We start from the raw sequence: 21,467 nt of genomic DNA, 5'->3' as shown, positions 1-21,467 counted from the left end.
GACTGAATAGAGCGCAGCGGAACACGCACAAGCAGCCGAGCGCCAATACTCGTATTGTATGTACTAATGTATGTATGTATGTAAGTAGTCTGAGCTGATACAGATGCTTCGATTTGTAAACTCGACCTACGTACATTTTTTAGTAGGGAAGAATGAGTAAGAATAATTCCATAGATTAAGCGCGAGTTTAGCTCTAGCAAAAGGTGAGAAGCAGGGAGGAGGACGTTGCGAGATAATTCTTGAACTTGAGAGTCAGTTAGTGCTGATTTATGTATGTTTATGTGAAGGAGATAGTGGCGTCAGAAGACGTCAATTTATGTAATATATTCAACGCACAGCTTTGTACGCGTGCCTTAATATTTTTCGTTGTTTTAGGGCTCGCTACTCTTGCATTCAGTAAATAAACATAAGCATAAAGTGCTGAAAAAATATACCTGCATGTAACGTTATTTATTCAATTTTGTAGCAAAGTATATAAACCAAATAAATAAAACGCGTTGGCTACTTAAGTCTTTTGCTTTTGGTACTTTACTCCCGTTGCTTCGCGCGGTGGAGAATTTGTAATTTTTTCGCATGAAAACCAAAGCGCTAATCATTCTAATGGCGCTCTTACTCATATAACTGATTTGCGGTTTGTGGCGCATCACAACAATAACAAAATAAATACACACAGATAATTTCAGATAAATTTTAATATTTTTGTACTTTACCCGAAATGGGAGTAATTCATACTTTTCATAAATTATATTTCCATTGCGTAAATGTAAATTTTATCGAAAAGTTGGTTTACACCGAATCACCTTTGAGGCTGTCTTTTTGTCTTGTGTTCATATCCACTCACCAATCGAAAGCATATCAAGAGATTCTATATCTTCGGAAAGTAATAAATTAATATTATTATTAAATAATTAATTTATGTGCTCCCTCGCTTCACGCATTCAAATGCACACATATACTTTACACATACATATGCATGTTTCAATTAATAGCTCACTCGCGTGTTTAGTCATTAATGTGGGAATTGCTCTACATTCTCGCCGGCAGCTTAAACGGATCTCTTTTTCGAATTGTCACACGTGAGGAAATACCTGAAATTATTTTTGTTTCCGTTATTGCATTAGTCATAGCTTCTAATTGCATAAAAGTAATAAAAGTGGAAAAACGAGTAAATTTTTGGAATTTCAATTGGCCGATTTACTATTACACATAAATTTCGCAACTTCCTTCACTCACTCCACCAATTCACTTTGCCAAACTCATTTCATTTAAATTCTTCTTTTCTTCGATTTGGCATTGTACCCTCGTCGAAGTTATTGAACTCGGAAAGTTTAGCGTTAGATTAGTGGTCAGGTTTTTTTTAAGTTAGCTCCTCAAAACACTTTTTGTGGCTAAATTTTAGAGGAATTTATCGAAAAATCATTTGCATTTGTCAATTTTGCTAAATGTTAGTTAGTTAAGTGCAAATTACCAAGGCGGTACAGCAACAAAATGTATATATTTGCCATCATAATTTGCAAAGGCCATGAGACCAGGCAATTTCACTTAATTTGAGCTGGCCAATTTCTGGTAAAAAGCTAGAAGTAAACGGGGGTAAATTAATTAGTAAAACTATTTTTAGAGATAGCAGTTAAAGACTGGAGGGGAAAAGATGGTTTCATTGTACAATCTTTAAATGAGATCAAATCTGTTTATCTGCCAAATTTTTCTCAAACAGCTGCAACTGATTTCAGATCCATTTTAATACAACAGCGTCATATTCAATATTCAGCTAAATATTTCAACCATCTTTATTGATGGGACACTTTCAAGTTTTGCTTAGCTGTCTGACGCACAATGGGGATTTTTGGACCAATTTTGTTCAAACCTCCTAAAGAAGGCAAATTTCAATCGATTTTAACAGTTTTTTTAAATGCTCGTAAATGATTTTGAAAGATTTTGTAGGAACTTTTTTTAATTTTTGTGGTGAGTACTCCATTTGTGACCTTGAACTGACTCTCAATGGCAATGAACTGTCCCCGCAAGGACAAATGGACAAAGAACTCAGATTCGACAATTCAAGGGGGTGTTTTGATATTATAAAAAAAGATTAAATTCGGGCCTAGGCAATCTCTTCCAAAATCATTTACGAGCCTTAAAAAAAACTAATAAAATATACCTATGAAAAGTGGGTAAACGGCGTCTGAGAAATTAGTATTCCAAAGTACACTTGGTCTCATTGGTCGCAACGAATTGAGTTGCAGAATAGTGCAGCCAACAGCGAATCGTTACATATCGAAAATGGAAGCCTCGAAATGTATACCTACATACATACGAGTATATATTATTTATATAACTTTAATAAGAACTAGTTTTATCGGAAATTTTAAATTTTATCAAAACTTATGCAGCTTTACCAAAAATCTTATGGATATTTCTCACTTGTAAGCAAAGCACGTCGATAAAGTAGCAGCAATAGAGCAAGAACAACAAAGACCTGTATGGTATTTCTTGGTTGCTTTTATTTTCTAGAATGGCAAGATGTCAAGATCGAGATGTCCAATTTGTGAGTGGCTTATATTTTGTTGTTGATTGAAATCTGTTCCCTTACCCTACCGAAGTCCAAAACTCCTTTTATGTTTCATTTCATAAATGTAAAAACATTTGTATCTTGTTTTGAATATTAAAAAGAGTTTCCAAAATTTTATTTCTGGTTGAAAATGAAAAAGAAAAAAGGTGCTGCTTATTTCTAGTGCGTAAAAACATAATCACATCCAGTTGATTGAAAATCCGCATATTCGCAGTGAATGCATGACGACTTGCGGCTTATATCCTACTAGCAACCCGCCCAGCTTCGCACGGGTATAAAATATATACCCTATGTCACTCACTGAAAAAATGATTAAAATCGATCCAGTAGTTTTGGTTTATTCATTATTGCCCGTGGCCCGCACGCGTTAAATTTGGAGTAAAACAATTCTCCTTTCTTTATAGCATGAAGATTTCCTGCTATCTTTGGGATATCTAAATTCATACCCTACATTTTTGCATATTAACTTTTTGCATTTTTACATATATATTTATTTTATTTTTACAACAATTACTATATTACAGAATGTCTTTATATACAACGTTCATAGCCTTCTTGTCATTAGACAATACAAACATGTTTTCTCTAGAGGTTACTCTTGAAAGAGCGACATACAGTTGGCCATGTGAAAAACAGTCAACACTCAAATCTAAGCCTGCAACGTTGAAGGTTTGACCCTGAGATTTATTAATGGTCATTGCAAAAGATGTCTTTACCGGAAATTGTAAGCGTTTAAATTGGAATGGTAGATCCGATGGTATCAGAGGGATTCGGGGAATCAATACATCTTCTCCGGTACCACATCCTGTGAGTATTGTGCACTCTATTATGAAAGTTTTCAGTGATTTTACCAGCAAACGCGTGCCATTGCAAAGTTTAGGTGGACTTAGGTTTCTTAATAAAATAACAGGACAACCTATTTTCAGCTCCATTTTGTGAGGAGGGAGTCCAGACGGTTTCAAAGAGTTTAGAAATTCTGTAGGAAATTGAACAGCTTCTTCCAAATCGAGAACAGTATCGACCGAGTAGTATATTTTCGTCGGCGCATCAATCTTTGAAATAATCAAGTTATTTACTTTACTCCATTGCCAACTTTTAGCAGCATCTCTGGAAATAGCCTGTTCTCACGTGAAGATGACGAAATCCTCATATTAGTTTTAAGCTCTAATTTATTGACATACGACTAAAGGTGGGATCTTTTTAGCGAAGCATTTATTTCGTTAGCACGTGTTCCTCGAGTCACAACTGGTAGGATTTGACGGAAATCTCCTGAGAACAGAATTGTATATCCACCCATAGGTGCATTTTTGTTGCGCAAATCGCGCATTGTCCTATCCAGTGCTTCCACAGACGTCTTGTTTGACATGGTAGCTTCGTCCCAGACTATTAATGAGCAGTCACGCATCAATTTTCCTGTATTGCTCTGTCTAGAAACACCACAGACGCTGTTATCATCATCGGTGGCGATTTTCAGCGGGTGCTTCATTGTAGAGTGTGTGGTTCGGCCTCTTTCCAAAAGAGTAGCGGCAATGCCGGATGACGCAACAGCTAACGCAATTTTTCCGGTAGATCTCAATTACTAATTACTGTTGTAATATCTTGAAAAATATTGTTTTTAATTATATGCTGTAAAGAGCCATATACATAGATCTATATGAAAACAACAATGTATTTAAGGTATTTAATTGAATAAGGATTAATGTTGTACCAATTTGTTGAAATCGCTTCGAAAATAAGCTATTAGTTGTCGTAAAAAGTAAATGACAAAAAATGTTATTGTATGGAATTGATAGCAAACTAAACGCGCTCCGAATCAATAAAAACTATTCAAAAACTGTATTTTAATTATGTGCGATTTACTAATATAGAACCTGAAAATAGCTTTTTATTTCGCTGTAAAATTGTATGTACATATAATTACATGGAATTCAGTACATACATAGATACATATGTACATATGTCCGAAATGAAATAATGCGAGCGATTCGTAAATACATACATACATACGTCACCATACGATGTAATTCAACATTAATGAGGTGTGGTGAGATTATCGCTTAACGCCTGTTGCTTCATTCGGTTGACAGCGAACACACACACAAACAGCTTTTTTTTGGAAAAAGAGCTGCTTTTGTTTAAACAATTTTGGTTAAATAACAAATAAATCAATTATTTTTTTTGATGCAGAACGAAAGTAAATATTTCAAAGTTAAACTTCAAGAAAGTTTCATTTTAATTGGTTGATTCGTTTATGATTTATGGCCGTGAAAACCAAAAAATTATGTTTTTTTGCCACATTTTGACCGATTGCCACGCCCCCTTTATATATTTCTTCACATTATATAGATATACACATGGTAGAAAAAGTCTGCGCTCACCCACTGTTATAAAGTATTAAAATAATTTAACGTGTTTATCTTAAAACTCTCAGTTATTTCTTTTCACTTATTTCAAAGAAAATTATTCGTAGAGGGTATGAACAAAATTTTTTGGAGTTTGAGCTGCGTCGTGTTCAGATAACGGGATTGTAGTACAGTTTCTTAAATAGGCTGAGCAGAAAAAGTGTGCGTTCATTTCGAATAGTGACGATTATTTGCATGGCAATTACGTTAAATTAAATTTTAAATCATTCATGTATATTAGTTGACGCGGTTAAGAACAAATCTAAAGAGGGAAAAATTGATATTAGAAATACATTTTTTGTTACTATGGACCAAAGGCGAAAAGAAATAGATATTGGTGAAAGGAAAATCATTGTAAGCTTGTGGCAAAATAGTATGAGCTATCGGGAAATCGCGAAAATTGCTGGGAGGCAATACTCCTCGGTCCAAAGAGTGATAAACAACTTCAAGCAAACGAATTGTTTGGAGTCTAAGCCTCGTTCTGGGCGTCCAAAAAAACTGACGGAAAGAGAAGAACGCAACATAACTATTCTTGTGAATTCTAATCCACGACTAACAGCAAGCCGAATTTCAAAAGACATAGAAGTAAAATACCAAAAGAAAGTACATCCAGATACAGTAAGAAAAATTCGAAAAATAATCGGATTTCACGGCAGAGTGGCCCGAAAAAAACCCTTCATATCGCGAGTAAATCGACTTAAGCGGATGGCTTTCGCCAAGGAATACGTAAACAAGCCTCCTGAGTTTTGGAATAGTGTGATTTTTTCAGATGAGAGCAAGTTTTGCATTTTCGGGATAAAAATTCGTAAAATTATTTGGAGGAAAAACGGAACGGCACTTGGAAAGCAAAATCTGGTACCTACGGTAAAGCATGGGAGAGGAGGTGCCATGATATGGGGGTGTATGGCTAGTTCGGGCGTTGGAAATATGCAGTTTTTTGAGTCGATAATGAACAGACATGATTATCTCGATATTTTAAAAACGAATTTGTGAGAAAGTGCAATCAAACTGGGACTCGGTGAAAGATTTGTTTTCCAACAGGACAACGACCCGAAACACACAGCAGAGATTGTTAGGTTGTGGTTGTTGTATAATGTTCCAAAACAACTTCGCACACCCCCACAATCACCTGACGTTAACCCCATTGAGCACTTATGGGATGTTCTAGAAAAAAAAATACGAGAGCGTACAATAACTAGCAAAGGAAATGCTTAAGAACGCGCTTAAAGAGGAATGGGTACCCATAAGTCCAGAAATAACAGCCAACCTAGTTGGATCAATGAAAAGACGCCTCCTAGAAGTCATAAAAAGCCGGGGATATCCAACTAGCTATTAATTTTAAAACATTTCTATGATCTTAAGCCTTTTATTTTATTATTATTGAAGTGAACGCAAACTTTTTCCGTTTAGTTTGAATGGCCTTTTTAATTTTATGTGATCACATTTTAAATTTGATTTTGTTATTGGTAGCGAAATATGTGTGATAGTTACGTTTAAGTGAACTTAATAAAACTCATTAAAAAAAATGTCTGAAATATTTATTGTTTTGAACTTTTTCTAATGCAAAGAATATTTGCATAGGTGAACGCAGACTTTTTCTACTATGTGTAAACCTTCCTCTTCAATCAATCTATCTTTAAAAAAAACCGCATCAAAATCCGTTGCGTAGTTTTAAAGATTTAAGCGTATAAGGGGGCATAGGGACAGAAAAAGCGACTTTGTTTTATAATATGTAGTGATATGACCTATAGCCTTATGACCTATAATTCCTTTAAATGATATTGAGTTTGATGGGCCGGAAATATTGGTGTACCTCAATTTGGATGTAACAAAGTTGAGGAAAACAATCCCGAGGGCTAATTTTCTTTCAGAATGGGGTCTATGTAAAACAAATTGTATATTTTTGAGTTTTTTGGCAAAGGCCATATTCAAATCGAGTCAAAATTAATGGGGACTTACTAAACAGTGTCCCTAACTACAAATAAAATTTGTTATTATAGACAAACGTAGATGTAGATGAAAAATTTTTAAACAATTTTTTGTTTTTGGATTGGATATTACTTGTTAAGGTTATAAAACTAAAAACTTCTTCTCTTTTAAACTTATTTAATTATAATAACTAGTGCCGGCTGTGGTCGAAAATTCGACCAATAACAATTCTCGCTGCAAGTAGTAGGTTTTATCAAATTTCATTTGAATGTTTTTAATTTTTTTTAACGGTTCTTATTCATTTTTGAGAAGCGTTGCACAATTACACCTAGTATACATATGTACCGTTGCGCGTATTAAACTTCTTTGAGAAGAATTCAGCCGAAGTAAGTTGGATGTTGCATCGTTGACATGAGTTTTTAGTCGCAAATTGGTTCGTTACTTCAGTTACAATTAATTTACTTCCTCACCATTGCTAGTTGTTCACCTTCTTAGAATCGCATCTTCTAAAGGTTTTGTAGAAACATACTCAGCTTATTTCATTTAATACAAAATAATATTTTTATATTTTCGGCATTTTTTTATGATAGTATAATAGCCTTTAATAACATATTTAGGGGCATACAAAAATGTTTTTTTTTTGTAGTACTCTCGATAGTTCTAAAATCAGTTAAGATTGCTCAGAATATACAAATTTATGGGCGATAATTTCTACGCCGTTCTTGGGGGACTGCACGACTTTAAGTCCCATTGACCTCATTATCAAGAAATCTACGGAATCCTGCATTCAAAACGCACAATTTGGCAATGCACACCGACAATTTTGGGTAGCGTAATGCCTTCTGAAAGTCAAAAGAAAAAGCGAAATATTTATCTGGATTTTATGATGTCGAAATCCTCATCTTCTTGCATAACTTTCTTTGCTAATTCAGCGTTATTGAATTGTGTGTCATGTTTTTCTGTGAGCATTGTGATTTCAATATTGTAGCATGATTTTATTTTCAAATTTATAAAATTTGTCTTTTCGCGTCTGGTGAAAATGTAATTTGAATTCTTTTTTAAAACTCTTCTAAATGCAACTCCTTTTGCAGGATAAGGATAACCTTTACATTTGCTGACGTTTAACTCAGGTTGTAAATATCATCGTCTAGGATTATGAGGACGTTTGCAATGACTTTCGAACAGTGTAAGGCTTTCGATATGCTCCTTTATATGGGTTAGGTGGGCATCTGAAATCCTGATTTATGTCATTCACAATGTTGCCACATATATAAAAATGCACTAAAGGAATTACGTAGTCCAATTTTAAACTAAATATTGGCATGCCTTTGAGGAAAGCGGACTTACACCATTTTCAATAATATTTGTAACTTCATTTGGAATGGCAAAAATAAAGACTTACACCGCTTTCAAAGACACCGCTCATATGTAGACCTATGCTTCATAAATCAACATGCGCAAAATTCAACATTTTATTATATTCCGTACGAAAACCCAATGGGGAAACGTTGTGCCATTCGCTTACATCAGGGAAAATACCAAAAATACCAATAGTTCAGGAACTAACTTTTTTTGTATCACACTGTAGGCAACAAAAACGTGTAACGGTAAACACAATTTGTCAGTTTAGAAAACACGTAAAATTAAAAAGCCAAATCAATTGCTCTACTGCCCTTACCTCATTGATACCTCTTGCTTGTGGCCTTGAAGAGTTAATACTGTTGAAGCCGGATTTACCAACGACTCGGGTCTGGCGTGAAGCCCAACGCTTTGCGGGACTACTTTGCAAACTAAGTACAGTTACAGTGCGAAGTACAATTTCACATTTTCAGCCGTATGTTTTCATTTCAAAGTATTTGGTATATAAATGAGTTTTATTCGCAACTGCAAAATTGATATAAAATTACAAATTACTACTTTATAGAAATACAAATATTTAGTTATTTCGTATTAGAAAAAATTCAAATTCGCATCATCGGCTTTGGTACTACCATGGATCCATATGCTCTGCAATCCAATCGACATAGTTCCGAACACGCGTGTAGATGCCCGGGCGGTTCTCTAGTCCACAGCTTCGCCCAAATGACACTATACCCTCTATTACCCAAGATGTGGAGTTCAGGCGCATAAGCGGACCGCCGGAATCGCCATAGCAAGCGTCTTGGTTGTGGACACCTCCAGCACAGAATTGCTCGTCAGCAACATAGAGAAACTTTTGGTATACATGTCGACATTCCTCCATGTCATAAAGTGGCAAACGGGTTTTCCTCTTAGTTCTGCTATGTTTAGCTGAATCAATAAAAACAAAACCCGATTAATTCAGGGAAAACATTTTTGTCAAAATTATTTATTTCTTACACAAGCCTGTGTGACCCCAACCAGCCACCGTCAGTAGTTGCCCCTTTTTAAGTTCTTGTTGGAGGGAAGCAGTGGGCAAACACACTGGCTCTATATAATCATTAAACTCCACCGACCGGTCCATTCGAATCAATGCTATGTCGTTGTGTTCATTTATGCGCAAATGCTGATCAGCCAGGTAACGTTCGTGCACGACAACGGACTCAATACCGAACCGTTGATAGGGTGGCCAGCATTCCTTCTGATTACAGATCTGCGGCGATTCAATGTCGTGATCTCGGACGCGCAAGGAGACGCTAGCAGGCAAATAATCAAATTAAAGGTTCAAATAATATACTATTTAAGTAAATTCAAAATATTTCACCGAACATTTCTTTTATACGTACAGTTTACCTATTTTCTCCTCAATGGGACCAATGACACAGTGAGCCGCTGTTAATACGTAACGCTCATTGATCAGCGAGCCAGCACATTCCGAAACAAAGGTGTTAGCCACTGAAAGAAATTGAAATAAAAATAAAAGACAATTTTTATTACTGTAAAATTAAATGCCATTGCCTGTGAATGTTTGACAAAAATCCGAGGCTTTTATTCAGAAGTTATTAAATAAACTGTAACGTCAGGAAAGAGGGACAAATAAGGGCAGGTATCAAGGGAGTAAAACCTAATCAATATAAACTAGTTTGTTGAGCCAACTTTTCCTATTAAAACTGGTAATCCACGTCTTTCAAGGAATATACTAATACCCTTAGTACGTGCATATGTACATACATACATACGTTGCGGTCTGAATCTTAGTAGTGCTTATGGCGCATTATATTTAAGTGGCCACGTTTTTTGATCACAACCGTTTTTCGCCATCCACTGTAAAATCCGTTAGCTTAAGAAGTCGGCTTCAAGTTATGCAATCACTTGTTAAACCTAACCTGTTGGTTTCGTAAATTTTGCATGAAATTTTAGTTGCAACGGCTTTTTAGTCAGTCAAAATCTTAGTCGTGCGAGGAAAAGTGTGTGAAAAATTAATATTATCGTGTCTATCTTTGTGAAAATTAAAAAAAAAACGGCGAGATAAGTTTATTTAATTGATATTCTGTAGCTAATGGCCACATTTTTATTATTCCTCGTTCAGTAATGTCCAAAAGGAAAAATTGCAAACCCGAGAAACGCGACCTCATAAAAAAATTGGTTGCTGACGGAAAAGGTTATGTGGAAGTGCAAAATATCATTGGTTGCTCACCAACAATGGTACGTAATGCCATCAAGTACAAACCAAGTGGCAAAAAGCGTGGAAGAAAGCTAGGAAAGTCGGCAAGAGAAGTTAAGTCTATCGTTAGATACTCAAAGCAGCTTCCATTTGCGGCTGCTACTGAGATAAAAGATGCCTTAAAAGTGTCTTCGAGCGTTGAGACTGTTCGTCGGCGTTTGCGTGAGCACGACCTGGGTACCCACGGTCCAAGAAAAGTACTGGTGCTGACAAAAACGCATGTAGAAAAGAGACTTCGATTCGCCAAGGAACATAGAAATTGGCCTTCGACCAAATAGCGCAACATTTTGTGGTCGGACGAGTCGAAGACTGTCTTGTATACAACGAAAACAATACAGCATGGTGGTTCTAGCATTATGGTCTGGGCATGCTTTTCTTGGCTTGGCGTGGGACCCATTCATTGGGTTAAGGAAATGATGACTGGCGTTCCATATGTTGATATACTCAAGGGCATATGCCTGAGACGAAATGCCGCTTGTTTGGACGTTCCAGCAAGACAACGACGCATGCATAGTTGATAAAAGATGGTTTGAGGAGAGTCAGATCAACGTAATGGAATGGCCGCCACAGTCACCAGACATAAACCCCATTGAAAATTTGTGAGTTGATGTCAAGGAGGCAGTAGCCCAACGCAAGCCAACATCTTATACGCAACTATGGGAAGCTGCAAAGAGCGCATGGGGGTCGATTTCGATCGAAAGTTACCAAAAACTTGTTGACTCAATGCAAAGCCGTTGTGCTGCAATTCTAAAGAATAAGGGTCATGCAACTTTCATCATCATCTTCTTCTTCTATATATTATTTTAAAACATGGCGCTTATTCTGACTAAACTACAACACGTACAGATATGAAATATATATCAAAAGAAAGGTTTTGATGAGCATATTTCCGGAAAATTATAAAAATTAAAATTGGTTAATTTGTTCATGAAATATTTGCGTGTAAAGTTATCAAAATTTTCATATTGATAACAGCGATGTCTATGCAAAGCGGGATGACACACAAATATACGCATATATATGAGTACGTTTGCTTTGTTTAGCTCTCTTTCTAATGAGCACAGCATTGTATACATTTGGGCTCTCAATAATTGTTTTGTTTTGTTCTCTTTACTAATAAATATGTATTCATGAACCATGATTCAATTATAGAAGGTTAGGTAAGTAGTGACAAGGGCGCTTTGACACTCCCTTATTTTAGGGCTGCATTTACGAAGGATGGGAAAAAGGGAAAAATGTTTTCCCCTTCTTGCCTAAAGGTAGTAAAAAAGTACGTAAAGTAACTAATTAGTCCTGTACTAAGAGAAAAACAAGTATATTGGTTATTTAATCTACATTAAAACAAAACGACAGAAAAATTATAGTTTTTTCTTTAAACAAATGTAATATTTATTTAGAATATTTTCGATGTTTATCTAACACAAGAGCACGCAGAACTATGTGATGCTACTTATGTATGTGTTTTTTTTTTCTGCCGTTCGGAGTCGGCTTGAAACTGTAGGTCCCTCCATTTGTGGAATAACATCAAGACGCACGCCACAAATAGGAGGAAGAGATCGGCCAAACACCCAAAAAGGGTGTACGCGCCAATTATATATAATATATATATATATAACAATATGCATAACAATACATGTAGATACATGTAGTATGTTACCGTAAAGACATTGCGAAAGCAGAAGTTCAGTCGATCATTTCTAAATATAAGAAAAAAATTGAAAATTACAAATTTACTAGTTTATAGTTTAAAATTTGTCTACCTTAATATACTTTGCGTCCCTAATATTAATAGGAAAATGTATTAATATAGACTAAAACTAATACATCGAAAAATTTTACATATTGGTAATATAATCCACTTTTAGTAATTGTGATGGTTTGTAAATTTACGTATATCAATACCACGTGTCTCAGTAATGAATCGGAGTGGAAATATGAGGAATGTGGGTGCACTTGCTCGTATAGGTGTTGGAACGCTGCACTTACTTCAGGCAGAAATCAAAAACCTGTAAACCAAGAACTTAAAAACAACTCACAAATATATCATTACAACTTATCTGTAATTGTAGACTTAAAGCGCGAGAACTTGCTCGTGTAGGTGTTGCGCATACATCTACGTACAGCATATTGTTCTAGACGGGGTAAGGTATCGACGTGGACAGCCAGTTCGGAAGTCAAATTGATTTCAGAGGTAGCAGTACTAGGCACATAATGACCGTCATATGTTAAACAGGTATTTGCACCATCATACACAACACGCTCCATGTCTCCTATGAAATTGTCCGTAGCACCACATGAGACAATGGTAGAAATACGCGCATACGTGCTTTCGTTTCTAAAAACCACAATAGTTGGGCCACCTAGCTCTTCAACACACACCTTCCGCAGCAATTGCTCGTCTGTGAAGTCCTACAAATAAAAACTTTTTATTTATTACAATTTATTAGCAAACATTCTAAAAGAACTTACTAACTGTAGTTTATGTATTGTATGTAAGGTGGTCTCTGTTATATTTGCAAAAACGCTGCTATAAAAACCTATGAATGAAAAAGTTTAATAAGAATTTTTACAAATGTCTGATCTGGACTTACATGTATGAAAATTCACAAACCGGTGGTTTTCTGCAGCAGAAAGCCGACTCCAAATAATCGACTATCACCATATGTAAGACATAATCGACCTAAATAGTGAAAAATGACATTAATTTACAAAATAATTAGCTTTTATTATTATACTTACTTGAATGTTTACAAACAGATAAAAGATTTTCAACGAATAATAACAAAGCAAAGCGTCAAAGTGAAAACGGTGTTGCCGACCAAATAATTTGCACCAAAAGTTTAGTTTTTACTACAATTCAAAAATTTTTTTGTGAAATAGGTACTTTTTTTTGTAAAGAAGCAACACGTTTTCAAATAAGGGAGCCGATATGTCAAGAGGGAGCGAGAAAGCTGTTTACTTACCTAACCTTCCATAATTGAATCATGCTCATGAACATAGTTACAACGAGTGCTGCGAATTTTTTTCAAAATTTTGTTGTGATGGCAATAATTGGTATGAATTGACAATTGGCTTGAAATTTGTCAATTCACTTAAAACAACGGTAACAGTGCAAATTAGAAAGAGTTTTGTGCAGACGCAAAATAGAATTTATTTTAAGAAAAAAGTACATCCATATTTAATTTTAAAATATGCCTAGAATACGACCAAGAAGAGTTCGTAGAAGAGTTCCTACTTTAAGTGGAGGAATAGAGCAGGTAAGTAAGTGATAAATGTTTGAAACGTCACGTATTGGATATGATTGGTAGAAGCATCCACTTTTGTTTTCGTTCATATATGGTACAATTGAACTACAATATATAAACGTACCTATGTATGTGTTTAAAAATTTTGTGTGCGTTTGATCCTTTTTGCAAAACTCAAAATTTTAAATAGTTTTAAAAAATGAGGAGAGAGAGACAAATTAGTTATTTATTTGATACTATTTCAAAGGTAAACTGTGTTTGGGCTATTCTCAAACAAATTTTATAGTAATAGACGATGCCCAACGCCATTTAAAAGAACACTATTACCCATCAAATCAACGAACTTTTTGACACAGATATACATTTTTAAGTGTTTTTTTCCTTTGTGTTGTATTCTATGTGTGTACATGTATCTTTTTATGTATGCAGCCATTATCAAATCATATATGAATATACCTTTGAAATAGTATCAAATAAATACATTGACTTACCAAGAAATTCCTGAACATTACACTTGGCAACAAGGTTCACGTTCGTGGCAGAGAAGAAAAAATTTAGCCAAGGCAGAATTTATACGGTCGATCCAAAGGATCGAGAACGATTTGCATTACGTTTACTGTTAGTTTCCATAAAGGGTCCTAAATCATACAATGATTTATTGACCCCCTATTTTCGGGGGTTACATACTAGTTGCAACTAATTTAAATACTAAACAAAAACCCATGTAAAAATAAAAATAAAATTACCATCATATAAAAGATTTGACAAAATTTTTCTTGCAATTTGTTACTCGAATAAGTTTTTGACCGCCCAAAATTCGCTGCAGTTTCACTAAATATAATTTTACCTTACTGAAATAAGATGAACGTTGGATTTCTTTTGGGATTTGTTTTGTTTGACATTTGGGCTATAAGAGGAGAAAAGTAAATTTTTTTATAAAAGAGATTACACTCACTTTTTTTTTACCCATTCCATTTTACGTATGTTCACTACTAAGATTTTGACCGCAACTGTATATCCAGAAATAAAAAGTATTCTCTTATTAGTTTCTATAAGAAATTTGTTAAGGTTGTTTTGAATAATGCTTTGTGCAATTTATAGAAATTTAAAAGTCTGGCAGATGCAAAAAATTAAGTAGCTGGAAGTGGAAATGTACATAAATACATACTTATATATATTCACATACTCGTACACAGATATTTTTACATGTGCTTATGCATATATACAATCATCGCATTCAATTATTTTACTCAGGCCGGATAGTCTACCTTGCTGGTCACCTCAATTGCTTATTAATTTATTTCATGTAAATAAATAAGTAGATAAATTATTTTGCAATAGCAGGAAGAGGGATATCGCGCATTTTATATGAAATATTTGGCATACCAAATGAAAGGCAATTAGGTTAATCCGCTAAATTTTAGAATAAGAATCTCTTTATAGAAATTTATATTTTTCATATATTTTAAAACTTAACAAGCTTAATAAGCATTTACATCAAAAGAAAGTATTTTAATTTTCAAAAAAACATTTCAATACCGTTGTAATCAGCATAAAAAGTACTATCGAACCACGTTTTGATTTTTTCTAGGGAAACGATGCGTATTCTTTCTTCCACTTTTTCATTTATAAACATAGCATTTTCAATATTTAATTCTCAATTTTTAATTTTGTATTTTTTGCTTACTAAAATGGAAGAAAACGCTATGTCAAAAGCTAGCTGGTCCATCAAAGTTCCGCAACCAAAATTACTCGGTGGCCGAGTATAATTCATTGTCAGGGCTTTCTCTGTCACTGTGGTCTGTGGTCGGTCCAATAAACAAATGCCAAACGATACATTCAGCAGGCATTCTGTATTCTGGCCAAACACAGAGCGTTTAAATTACAGCCAAACATCTTAAAACAGGATAAATCTCACAAACGGTGTGAGCAAACACAATTTGCCAAACCATAGCCCCTTCATCTCTTACTTTGTGCAGAAAGAGATATCTCAGAAGTGATTTTAAATTTCGTATTTGAAATCATTGGTACATTGTATCATTTTAATAGTATTAATACATAGAATTTCCTTAGTTCTTCATCCAAGTGGGCGGGGATATATTCAGTGGTTTTTGTGTTTTTTTTTTTTTTTTTGTAATTGTAATGTTTTCTACATAGGTATATGAGTTTTTCGTATTATACTCAAATGAAAGCATGGAACTTTTCTTTAGGCCTGAAGGGATGCAATTTCATGATCGTATTTTGATCTGGAATGCACTCTTCCGCCACAGCGCACAGTGTTTCGAGTATAAGGAGATAAAAGGAAAATGTAGGGAATGTTGATGAAAAATCTGTTTGGCATAGAGAGGGAAAGTAAAAGTGACAGATTTTATAATTTATCTTGCATTTTTTCTTATTTTCCTCAAAAAATTAATTTGGAAATGTATGATGAGTTAAACCTCCCTTGAGCGGGAGAAGAAGAATTTTTTAATTAATTGAATATTATATCTTATTTGAAAAAAATTATGAGGTTATACATTCAAATGTGTATGTATTTTTTCAAAAGTGCATAATTCATTTATGTGTAAAATTGCATATAAAGAAATAGCCAAAATGAAAATAAATATCAATACATTTGATATTTAACGACATAAAACTAGATATGTGCATATATGTAGGTATATTAGGTTGGCTCCAGCTTTCCATCTTTTTTAACAATTCGAAAGCAATAAAGTCATGGCTGATTAAATCTCTTTAAGTTTGAATTGAATGCAGTGTCGTTTGAGAGAATTTCATTAGATTCTTCGGTATTACTCTCTATACGTGTGCTAGGATCATCAATAGTTTCCATGTTTTCATGAGTAACGAAATCCAATTTGAAATCTAGGTTTCCGGTCCATGTATTACTAACCATTGTTATAAATTCATCATAATTTGCGGCAAGTCTTCTTCGAGCTCGAGTTCAGTTGACGCAGGTCTATTTTTCTCAAAGCCTGTTTTTTGGAAACAGTTTTTTATTATTTCCGTTTGAACCTTTGCCCAAGCTTCTTTTACCAAATCCGTTGCCTGTAAGACATTTATAATTTTTTTAGTCAAGCCAGTCTATAAGCCTACCAAGGTATGCTTAACTTAAACAAGATCAAATCACTGCGCAAACAAACTAAATGAGTGCATGAAAAAGCATCAAACCTTATCCGAGTCCGAGACCTTAGTGGAGTTTCCGTTTTCCTATTTAGTATGTATGTACATAAGTAACTGCTCACTTACACTCTTTATATTTTGTCCGCCTATGAGGAGTTCATTTCCGCTCAATAGAGGTTTTTTCCATGATTTGCTATGATATGAAATCCTAATGTATTTTGGAAGAGGCTCGCGTCCGCTCAATAGAGGGTTTTGTGTAAATGGAAAATAACTGTCCGCCAAGAGAGTGTCCGCTTAAGTGAGAGTAAGTCGTTCCGAAATGTGTACTTAAAAGTTGGTATAGGAAAAAGTGTTCGCCCAAGGAAGATGTTTATCTAGTAGTAGTGCCCGTTCGGAGAGGTTTCGCTGTACATTAAAAAAATTAGTACTGGTTCATCATCACCAACCTTTGAACTGTCGATGCATTCGGACGATTATTCCCGCCAAAGAGTTAGGAATTTCGCGAGACTTTATTTTTATGGATCGAATATTTTTTTAATAAGTTTTCATAGCTTAAACACGTTGTTCGATCGATTAAATTGGAGATGACATTAAAAAAGGCACCGTCTAGAAATTATGCATTACTGACATCTAGGCGTCATTTTTAAAGGCCTTTTGCAATTTCGTGTTAAGTGTAAGTTTATCGTTTCGATCAAGTTGCAATTAAATCTATTAAATTTGTAAGGTTAAAACGAAAATTTTATATTTACACAATTATATGAAAAAACTCCCCATAAAAAACCATATTTGCCGTTCGGAGACGACTTAAAAGTGTAGGTCCCTCCATTTGTGGAACAACATCAAGATGCGCGACATGGAGGAGCTTGGCCAAACACCCAAAAGCGTACTCTCTCTTAGCACTAACCGTACCGCGCCCGGTCAAATGACCGGTTACAACATTGAATTTAAAGGCTGAATTTATAAACTCTTGCTTCCTGTGTATTATATATTATACAACAAAAAAATGAAAATGTATGATTTATTATTATATTGTTATTTGAAAATATTAATTATGTATTAGAAAAAAATAAAAATTTGTTTTGAAAAAACAATTATTTCATAACCGGTCAAATGACCGGTTGCGGTAAGAATAGGTATACGTAATACACTGGTACGGTTGGTGTTAAGCGGACACCTAAGGGACTGAAAAACGTGTCCGCTTATGGGAGGTGTCCGCTTAAGAGAGGTGTCGTTTAAGAGAGAGTACACTATATTATGCTATTCTCTTGCTGAATGAAAAGTTTTATTTTTAAATCTTTATAGATTTATAATTGGTGTAAGTGGCAGAGGTGCAGTATAAAAACATACAAGCGATGGAGCGTGTAAAGGTCAAAACCTCAAAAGAGCCATCAATCAAAAGAAAAATTATTTTTAGTGAAGAAGTAATTAAAAAAAAAAATTGAATTATTAATTTTGCTTCGTATTCTCTATATCGTCGTTACTATTTTCGTTTAACATTCAGCTTGCATCAAGTGTTTTACGGGCGCATGGCTGTTCTCACTAAGTGGTGTTTTATTTGCTCACAAATACTCGCCTTATCCACTGCATTCGCGCCATATTACATTCTTTATATTACAAAATAGTTATTATGTATCAATTTTTTTTAAACCGAAACTCATCGCTCGCTAATCATCAAAACAGTCTAAGATTTTGTGAATGTGGAAATTATTTTTGTTGTAATCGTGATTACATACGTAACTCAAGACTCAATGCATTGCATATCAAATCGCAGCAAACGAGATAGAGTCATTATGTTTGGCCTCATCTCATCATCAAACATTATTAGAAACTCATAGAAATGAACAGCAGCTGTGCGCAGTTCCCACATAAAAGAGAATTCGCAAAAAAAGCTATATTATCAGTTCACCAGAATGCGTGCCGTGTATGTGAAGTGCCGCCTAACAATTCACTGTTTCACTTTTTATTGCACTTTCAGTTTAATCTCTACATGGAAAGATGCCAAGAAATTCTTCCTAAGCTGAAACATTTTGATGCAAGCTCAGTTCAATAATGAATTGCAGTAAAAAGTAAGCAGTTTTTAATATTAATTTATTTTTCTAATTAATTTTTCAGTTAATATTTATTTTTGTGTGTGCATATAAAAAGTATATAGAAAGCACAGAAAAGAGACAATGGAAAGGCAAACCACAATGGCATTGCGTCAAATAATTCTTTGCAAAATTTGGAATTTGAGATGTTATATTATAACGCAAACTAAATAGTAAATAATAAATTGGAAATGCTAATATTTTGAGTGGCCACCATCGGCATCTATAACTGCTTGTCGTCTTCTTGGCGTTGAAACTACACTCGTAAATTTCATAAGCTCATACTGTTCAGGCATCTTTACACATTCGTCTCTAATAACTCTTATTAGATGGCTTTTATTGTTTTGTGTCCTTTTTGATAATTTCACAAAAAAAAAAGATTCACTATCGGATAAGGGTTTTGTGCTGTTGTTATAAATTGACCATTGCATCGACCTATGCTTGGGCTGTTATCTCTCTTACTATTTATATTTGAGATTTTAGGATTTTGAAAACTCCCGTTATCCTTTAGTTAAGTCAATAACCATGCTTGGGGGTAAGCGTTAATTACCGTTACATGCATGGTTATTCACCGAGGTGGGCATGGAACCGACTTTCCCCCACCTGTCCCGCCAAGAACTGACACTCCAATAGCATTATCCGAATATGTATGGGGAATGTTTGTGCTACTACAACAACAACACCAATAAACGAGTTCGTCCATTTTTAGCATACATTTACCCCTTTAGAACATTAAACCGTAAAAAGGTTGCTTCTTACAAAAATCGCTCTGGGCAAGCAAAGTAAAATCTAGGAGTGTATTTTTGTCCTGGGAACTTTTATAAACAGAAAAAAAAATGCGGTTTGTACGCGGCATAAAACTAGACACGTAAGTGCTTTTCAATTAAGAAACATCGTAACGCTTATCGAAAATTGGAAATTGGAAAGATCTTGCAAACACACACTATGGGTGCACGCACATACATATATAAGTGGTTGTATGTGGTACATAAATAGGCTGACTTCCTAATCGTCAGTTGTGCTGCCAAGTACAAAGTCAATGTCCCTAAACAAAAAAGCCTATGACGCGTAATCATTTGAAGCTCCTAAATCCATGCAATAAGTTACTAAAGCACATCACAAACCCAAATTACTCATCACAGAAATTTTTGATGCAAATCACCGCAGTGCTGCTAAAAAATGCATTGCAGTGGTTTTCGCAGCGCAGTGCTGAATTGCAAACCGACGTTTAGGACATCCATATATGTATATATCGTTTTTGATTGGTAGTTTTTTCCAAATTTTTCGTCTGTATTTTTCGCGCACAATACAAAATTTCTATTATTCCCTTTTTTACCGCACTTATTAATTTTTTATTTCCACTTTTAATGAGTCTTATATGGATATTTTTAAATAAAATATGACGTCATAAAAGTGTTCGTATACACTCTTTTGTCCCTTCGACGTTTTACAACTGCTTGTAAGAACTTTTCAAATAATTCTGTCGACAGCTTACCAGTTTTATACTCCAATTTGACCATCCAAGTAAATTCTGTAATCTCAGCCTCTTCCCCACCAAAAATCTTATTCGATATTGTCAAAGCACCACAGCGCGGCGGTTCAATTAAAGCGACATTCCTACGTCCAGGACCAGGCCTCCCGGAATTATCTGGACCAGGAAAAATGATACGTTGTTGCCAATCTGCGTTGGGATCACGAAAATCGGTGTCATTGTTGCAGCAAACGAAGGGGAATTTCCCGCTTGCATCAGCACCACCGTCGCATTGGGATAAGCGCACGAAACGATATTGGGCCGACAGATGCTTTCTCAATACAAAGCTCAGCGAGTTACAATCGTAAATTGAAATGCAATGGCCTGCATTCTGATTGGGATTAAGACAATTTGCAGCTGATAAAAATATCGATTAAAAAACAACAACATTTCTGTATAGAGTTTTCATTTTACCTGTTTTGGCAGCTGCTTGGTTAGACGAAATGACGAGGGCACTGGCTAGCAAACAAATTTGAATTCTAAAAACCGGTCTCAACATGATATGCTATTGACAGCCGAACTTCTAAAATGCGACTAATTCCGTATTAGTGATTTGGGAAACTGCAAAATGATCGCAAGTGGGAACAATCGAATAGCGCTCAATGGGAGGGAGCTTTTAAAGCAAGCTTTTGTAAGAACTTTGACATTCATTATCGTCGGAATCTTTTTTGTTTCACATTTGAATTTACTAACGTCGATAGTTATATCGAATTTCTTAAACTAATTTGCTGTTCGTTTATAACAAAAGCATCATCTTAAATAAAGGATACACTGCCGTCGCCGCAGGAACTACAGCCAAATGAATCATATCATATAATATCATATGAAAAAGGTATTTTAAGATTTTAAACTGAACAGAAATTCGCGGTGTTTACCTGTCTGGTACAGTTGCAGTTGCCTTTGTTAATTTGTTGCTTCTCCATCAACTGGCGGCGTGCGTTCCGATGCCACTGCGAATGTAGGGT

At 34.9% G+C, this 21,467-nt stretch overlaps 1 protein-coding gene and 1 long non-coding RNA gene across 3 annotated transcripts; both read right to left on the bottom strand.

Annotated features, from left to right (window-relative positions):
• Positions 1-8,752: 8,752 nt before the first annotated feature.
• LOC128856075 (serine protease 7-like) lies at positions 8,753-21,053 on the bottom strand. Its single transcript, XM_054091449.1, has 5 exons — positions 20,917-21,053; positions 20,467-20,859; positions 9,642-9,750; positions 9,256-9,551; positions 8,753-9,186 (listed from the first exon to the last, which is right to left on the bottom strand). The coding sequence occupies exons 1-5, from the start codon at positions 20,999-21,001 to the stop codon at positions 8,885-8,887; spliced, it is 1,185 nt and encodes a 394-aa protein (XP_053947424.1). The 5' UTR covers positions 21,002-21,053; the 3' UTR covers positions 8,753-8,884.
• LOC128856076 (uncharacterized) lies at positions 12,092-13,319 on the bottom strand. Of its 2 annotated transcripts, none has more exons than XR_008453791.1 (6): positions 13,259-13,319; positions 13,111-13,199; positions 12,989-13,056; positions 12,573-12,928; positions 12,280-12,525; positions 12,092-12,216 (listed from the first exon to the last, which is right to left on the bottom strand). It is a non-coding gene; the product is annotated as an uncharacterized LOC128856076 (long non-coding RNA). The 2 variants fall into 2 exon arrangements; XR_008453792.1 differs by having other exon boundaries at positions 12,093-12,216; positions 12,641-12,928.
• Positions 21,054-21,467: the final 414 nt, after the last annotated feature.

The sequence above is a fragment of the Anastrepha ludens genome, chromosome 2 (genome assembly GCF_028408465.1).
Source record: "Anastrepha ludens isolate Willacy chromosome 2, idAnaLude1.1, whole genome shotgun sequence".
In the NCBI taxonomy this organism is placed as follows: Eukaryota; Metazoa; Arthropoda; class Insecta; order Diptera; family Tephritidae; genus Anastrepha; species Anastrepha ludens.
The sequence above is the reverse complement of the archived record's forward strand: the minus strand, read 5'-3'. Positions and strand labels throughout refer to the sequence as shown.